This window comes from Belonocnema kinseyi, chromosome 7 (assembly GCF_010883055.1).
Source record: "Belonocnema kinseyi isolate 2016_QV_RU_SX_M_011 chromosome 7, B_treatae_v1, whole genome shotgun sequence".
Lineage (NCBI taxonomy): Eukaryota > Metazoa > Arthropoda > Insecta > Hymenoptera > Cynipidae > Belonocnema > Belonocnema kinseyi.
This window is the reverse complement of record NC_046663.1, coordinates 36,284,030-36,291,359: the sequence shown is the minus strand read 5'-3', so window position 1 is coordinate 36,291,359 and position 7,330 is coordinate 36,284,030. Positions and strand designations below refer to the sequence as shown.

At 29.5% G+C, this 7,330-nt stretch overlaps 2 protein-coding genes across 2 annotated transcripts in view; one reads left to right on the top strand and one right to left on the bottom strand.

The window, feature by feature from the left end:
• The window catches only part of LOC117175913 (SET and MYND domain-containing protein 4-like), a 244,672-nt gene extending 239,902 nt beyond the window's left edge, over window positions 1–4,770 (top strand). The window contains exons 9-10 of the mRNA XM_033365755.1: window positions 1,441–1,656; window positions 4,164–4,770. Of these exons, the coding sequence (XP_033221646.1) occupies window positions 1,441–1,656; window positions 4,164–4,479 (532 nt within the window). The 3' untranslated portion in view covers window positions 4,480–4,770. The remainder of the gene's footprint in view (window positions 1–1,440; window positions 1,657–4,163) is intronic.
• Window positions 1–7,330, bottom strand: part of LOC117175915 — a 91,952-nt gene that overhangs the window by 79,190 nt on the left and 5,432 nt on the right. The gene's annotated exons all lie outside the window — the stretch shown is intronic.

The following is a 7,330-nucleotide window of genomic DNA, read 5'->3' as shown; positions in this document are numbered from 1 at the left end:
AAATACGCAATTTCGAAAAGTCAAAATGTTTTTAATGATTATCGCTGCATTTAGAGCCAAAAGTACCACAAAGAAGTTTCATCCCTCTAGTGCATGTGGAACACACCCAAAATCAACCGCTGCAACATTTTGACTTTTCGAAATTGTGTATTTTTAACGAATTTTATAGTGTGCAGGGGTTAATTTGGGGTGTGTTCCACATGCACTAGAGGGATGGAACTTTTTAGTTGCACTTTCGGCACTAAATGCAGCGATAATCATTAAAAACATTTTGACTTTTCGAAATTTTGTATTTTTAACGAATTTTATTATATTTAGGGGTTGATTTAGGGTGGGTTCCACATACGTTAGAGGGCTGAAACTTTAAGATGGGACTTTTGGCACATAATACTGTCACAAACAATGAAAACATTTTAACTTTTCAAATATTTTATTTTTCGTTTTTTTCGTTTTTTGTAAACGTTGGGAACTTCAGACTCATATTTTATAAGAAAGTAATTTAATTTCAAAACATAATTGTTAAATTTCAACCAAAAAGATGAATTTTTAAATAAAAATATTAATTTTCTACCCAAAAAAAATACGAATTTTTGACAAAATTCAAGAAGTTTCAGCCAAAAAGTTGAATTTTCGACTAAGAAGATAAATTTTTAAACATAAAAATTAATTTACTACCTAAAGAGACGAATTTTTAATAAAATCCGAGAGATTTCAACCAAAAAGTTGAAGTTTCAACTAAAAATACGAATTAAAAAAAAAAGATTTATTTACTCTCAAAAAAGAACAATTTAAACGAAAAAGTTGGATTTCAAACAAAACAAGAAAAGAATTTTTAAACAAAAAAGAATAATTTACGACGAAAAAGACGAATTATAAATAAAATTCAAGAGTTCTCAACTAAAAAGTTAGACCTTCAATTTGAAATAAGAGCATTTTTAAACAAAAAGATTAATTTACTGCCAAAACAGACGTATTTGAAATAAAATTTAAAAAGTCTCAAATAGAAAAAAAAACATAAATTTTTAAACAGAAAGCTTAATCTTCTATCAAAAGATTCTTCATGTGGAAACGTACTAAAACCGTAAGTACTTTTAGAAACAAAATTTCCCAACATTCTAAAAGGTAACGAATATTAACCCCCTTCCCGTCACTAACTGTAGATTTTATGAAACCCCCAGCCCCCCTAAAGTGGTATCGTAGTTTATGGATGATCCCTAATTAATAGTGATTTTTAGTACCGCTCGCGCCAATCCCGTTGATAATTTCCGATAAGATAATACACGGTAGTGCATATTTTTGTTTATAAACGTTACGAACTTAAGTGACATAATAAAATTAAGATTTTCCGAAGCTTTCTAGAATATAGAGTTTAAAAATAAATGATAAAAATGATTCAATCTACACTAAAAGGTTTAACCTTTGATTTCTATGCATGTGCAGGTATTTTGTTGGTCGGAACATAGTGATAAGAGCATTGCGAACTCTGAAAGCTGGGGACGTTGTCGCTGAAAATTATGGTCCCGTATTTACCAAGAGAAACTTTGCAGAAAGACAAAGGACTCTTGCTGGCAGATATTGGTTTAAATGTTCCTGTACCGCTTGTAGAGAAAACTGGCCAACCTTTGACAGTATGACCAACATTTCTGCTAGACTAAGGTAATATAAACCACGTCAAAACTACCAGAATCAAAACAATAAAACAGGGTGTCTACCCGATGAATGATTTTAAATTCCCGGCTTTCTCCTGGTTAATTTAAAAGGGTTCAAAAGATTCGAATGATTTCAAACTATTCTTAAAGATCGAAAGAGACTTGTAGACTTGTTAAAAGAATAAAATATTTTCTGATGTAAAGCAGGAAATTTTGGAAAAGAATTGTAATTCTAAGGTGGAACATCAGATCGTTTTTGTCATAAAAATGAAAATCTTAACTTGGGACAGACTTTTCTTAAAAAATGACAATTCTAATTTGAAACATTTTAAAAAGAATTATAATTCTGAATGCAAACAAGGATTTTAAAAAAAATGTTCCTTCTTCTAAATCAGAATTAAAATTATTTACCAAAATTCCCATTCCATGTCAAACATTTTCTATTCCAATTCAAATAATAGCAGGTATTAGCGCAACATGAGCTCAAAAAATGGCAAATAGGATATTATTTTCACGTTAAATGGGTAAAATAGGGGAATAATTGGTGATTTATTTTTACACTACCAGAATCCAAGTAGAAAATTAGAGTACCTATCCGATGGATGATTTTAAATTCCCGCGTTCAATTGTCAAGTTTTCCCTGTCAATTAAAAAAAGTTCAAATAATTTAAAAAAATTTTTAATATATTTAAATATTTCAAGATATTTCAAAGAAGTTTTTAAGATTAAAAAGTTTTCTGATTTGGAACAGGGAATTTCGGAAAAGAATTATAATTCTGAGATGGAACATCAGATTATTTTTGTTCATGAGAATTAAAGTTCTGATTTGGAACAGAGACTATCTTTTCCTATCTCTTAGTTTATACAAATGCAGGTCTATATTTTTCAATTCCCTCTTCTTCTCTATCTTATCCTATCATCTATCCACGTGAATCTTTTACTATCTGCTTGTCAATGCAAAATCAGGTTTATCTTTTTCAAAATCTTTCCTATCTCACCGTATCATATATCAGTCAACATTTATATTTATCTATTTATTTTTTAATCTTAATTTACCTCTATATTTTTCAATACCCTCTTCTCTATTTCTCTTTCAATCTAACTTCCCGTCTATCTTTTTAAACACCGTCTTTTCTATCTTATCCTGTTCTTTATCTATCCAAGTCAATCTTCTATTCTCTGTCAATCTAAATTCCCATATATTTTTCGTAATCTTCTACCTTCATTTAATCCTATCGTACATCTATCTTTTTTAATCTCCTCTCTTTTATCTTATCCTAACCTTTATCTATACACGTCAATATTTTTCTATCTCTTTGTCGATCTAAAATCCTTCCTATTTTTGACAATCTTCTTTATCTCATCCTTTCCTACGTCTATCAACATCCATCTGTTTCTCTTTTTTGTTAATATGAATTCATTTCTATCTTTTTCAATACCGTCTTTTCTATCTCATCCTGTTCTTTATCTATCCAAGTCAATCTTTTTTTCTCTGCCAATCTAAATTCCCATATATTGTTTGTAATCTTCTATCTTCATTTAATCCTATCCTACGTCTATCAACGTCCGTCTTTCTCTATCTTTTTTAATCCCCTCTTTTTTATCTTATCCTAACCTTTATCTATGCACGTCAATATTTTTCTATCTCTCTGTCGATCTAAAATCCTGTCTATTATTGACAATCTACTTTATCTCATCCTACTCTACGTCTATCAACATCCATCTGTTTCTCTATCTTGTTAATATGAATTCACGTCTATCTTTTTCAATACCGTCTTTTCTATATCATCCTGTTCTTTATCTAGCCAAGTCAATATTTTTTCTCTGTCAATCTAAATTCCCATATATTTTTTGTAATCTTCTCTCTTCATTTAATCCTATCCTACGTCTATCAACGTCCATCTTTCTCTATCTTTTTTAATCCCTTCTTTTTTATCTTATCCTAACCTTCATCTATACACGTCAATATTTTTCTATCTCTCTGCCGATCTAAAATCCTGTCTATTATTGACAATCTACTTTATCTCATCCTACTCTACGTCTATCAACATCCATCTGTTTCTCTATCTTGTTAATATGAATTCACGTCTATCTTTATCAATGCAGCTTTCTGAATCTCAACCTATCCTTCATCTCTCCACGTCAATTTTTTACTATACCCCTGCCAATGTAAAATCAAGTCTATCTTTTTAAATCTCCTTCCTTTATATCATCCTATCCTACGTCAAGAAACGTCTATTTTTCTCAATCTTTTTGTTTACATTAATAAATGCATATATTTTTTAATCCCGTTTCCTCTATCTCATCGTTTCCTTCATCTATCTGCGTCAATCTTTCACTATCTTTTTGTTAATATAAATCTCCGTCTGTCTTTTTCAATCCCTTCTTTTCTATCTTATCCTAACTTTTATCTATCCGAATAAATATTTTTCTACAACTCTGTCGATCTAAATTCACGTCAGTCTTCTTTAATCCTCTCTTTCTCACCCTTAAAAAATTTCTTGTAATCTGCAGGTGTCCAACAAAAGGATGCAGCCGGCTTTTTGCACAACCACGTGAAGAGAACAAGTTGTTGAAATGTCTTGCGTGTCAGAAAAAAATAAACCTCGACCATCAGATGGCAGAGTTAGAAAAGACTGAAACATTATACACAGAGGGTCTAAATTTAATGGAATTGGAGCATACAGAGGAAGCTGTAAAGAAGTTTATAGAGGCATTGAAGAAGTTTCACCAAGTTGCATCTCCTCCTCATCGAATGACACATTTGGTGGAAATTGCTTTGGCAAGTTGCATGGCTGATGGAGGCAACATTTGGAGACCAAAGTGTTAATTTTCAAAGCTTTCAAAGGGCTTTAAAGAACTTTTAGGTGATTATTAGTAGACAGGATACTAAAGTTCTGAGACTTTGAAAATTTAACGGGACTTGTATACAGGTTGTATGTAGCATATAATATATAATTATCTAATGTATGAAGTAGCGAATCGACAACTTTCCGTGCTGTAGCTGTAACATAATACGTTCTAAAGCAGAAGTAAAAAGGGGTAATTTCCCACAGAATTTAAATAAGAAATTTTCTCTATGCTTTGAAATAAAAACTCTTCAGCGATTTTGATTCCATAACAAATTATTGCTTTTAATACGTTTTCAGGGCGGCCGAAAAAATAATTTTCTAGATTTCCTGACTTTTCCAATCAACAGTAATAATTAAAGACCAAAATTTTTATTTAATATTGTAACATTTTCAGACTTTGCAAACGAAAATCCTCTCAAACCAGGAAAAATAGGGTGACCACGAACATAGGGACATAATGGGTAAATAAATTCTTTTAAATTTAATTAATTTAGGTACTAAAACGATTTAAAATCCTAAGATTTAAATTGGCAATATAATGGATGTTCAACGAAATAATAGAACTTTTATTCCAAAAAGATGAATGTTTCACAAAAAAGTTCAATTTTCAAGTGAAACAAAAAAAAATTTAGAACAGTTAAATTTTGAACAAAAAAGGTAATTCCCAACCAAGAAAAATAAATTTTCAACCAAAAAAAAATTTCACTTTAAACTTAACAGTTGAATTTTCAAGCCAAAAAGACGACGAACTTTTACGTATACAGTTGAATTTTCAACCCAAAAAATTTAATTTTAAACAAAAAAATTCGTGTTCAACTAAGAGAGATTGCTTCGCAGTCAAAATAGGGAACTTTCTATTCAAAAAGAAAATGTTTAAACAAAATATTTATTTGAACTTTCGACCGAAAAAAATGAATTTTCCAACAAAAAAGAAAATTAATTTTTAGCAACACATTGAAACTTTAAACGAAAAAAGATGACTAATAAAATATTGGAACTTTCACCGAAATGGTTTAAATTAAAAAAAAATTAAACTTTAACCAAAAATAGTTGCACTTTTCGCTAAATACATAGTTTCATTTTCAATCCAAAATTACACTTAAAAATTACATTTTCAAAAAAAAAATTTTTTAAATAGTTAAATATGCAACTACGTAGTTGAGTTTTTAACCAAAAAGAATAATTCTCCATCGTAAAACATGATTTTTTAACTAAGGAAGACAAATTTTTAGATAAAGAAAAAGTGTTAACCAAAAATGGAATAGCTAAATTTTCAGCGATAATAATTTAACGAAAAAATTCAATTTATACTAAAATAGTTACATTTCCAATCGAAAAAAAGATGTTTCAACCAAACAGTTCGATTTTCGACCAAAAAATATGATTTTTTAACAAGATAGTTGAATATTCAACAAAAGAGTTATTTTTTGAAGAAACCAAGATGAATTCTGAACCAAAAATATAATAGGAGACTTGTGACCCAAAAAAAGAACTTTAAAAAAAAATTGTTTTTATTTTATTATTAGTATGTTTTAATTTAGAAAAAAAACTAGAAAAATAGGAAGAGGGAAGTTCCTTTAAAGAGGGGGGGGGGGGGGGGGGTTAAAAAGGTGAAGTCTTCATTTTATAATATAGAATTTTTTACAAATAAAGTAAAAGAATTTTAATTTGTATTTATAAACTTTCAATTTATTATTCTTTACAGTTACTCAAAGTGCTTCTTACAGAAATTCACTGACACCCTGTCCGTGTTATAAATTTAAATTAATTTTAAAAATGATTTTAAATCGTATATATAAGGTTTAATGTTCTGATTTCATCTTATAACGAAAAACTACTATAGATAACCATATTATTATAATTTATGATAAATAGTAGAACTATATCATTCCAGAAGACAAACGAAACAAGAACCGGATTATGTGACTAGATTTCAGATGCAGATGAGGGTGCCGGACTAAATCTAGTTCTGACTACTTAATTTGAACACATAGCCTGTGTTGTAATGAAGGTAAGTTAAACCCAGAATAGTATCTGATTAACTTTTTAAATGCACAATTTGCTGATGCATTTTAATAAAATTTCATTTTTTCCATACCAGACATTGGTTTAACAAATGAAAAATATGAAAATTTTAAATAAAGCTTAGCATTCTTCCTGCTTTTCTCTCGGCCAATATTGACAAACTAATAAAAGCTGAATAATTCATTTTAATGTCAATATTCAATTCAATAATAAAAATACACTACCACCACAGAATATGTAGAGATCCATTTTTTTAGTATGAAAAATTTGTTAATTTTGGATTGTTAATTGTATGAATTCTAAGTAAATTTCTATTCTATTAAATATAAAAAGTTTAGGTAAAATTGCAGTAACTTATTAGACTAACTGTAAATAATTTTCCCTGCATGGTGCAAACAGTTCAAGTTCGAATAGGAACATAAAAAAAAAATTCATATTTTTTCTGTTTCCAAACAAATGTTACAAAATATTTAGATGAGTAAAAGGGGTATTTAAAAAAAAGGATGTCTTAACTTGCATTTTTTATGTTTAAGTTCCTTTTGAAACTGATGAAAACTGAATTTTTCGGAAATTAAAAGACAAAAATCTGTCCGCTGCACGGGCGCGACTGTTGGCTCTCGCACTGCGTGCTCGATAATATATTTGTCGCGCGCTTCGCGCTCGATAGTGTATTAATCTCGCGCTACGCACTCATTTTTACGCCACATTTGTGGGTCCGGATGCAATAAGGGCACATAAAATTTTTTCGTGCGAAAACGAAGTCCCCTGGAGGCTTTAGAAAAAATTTTCGAATTTTAATTTTCA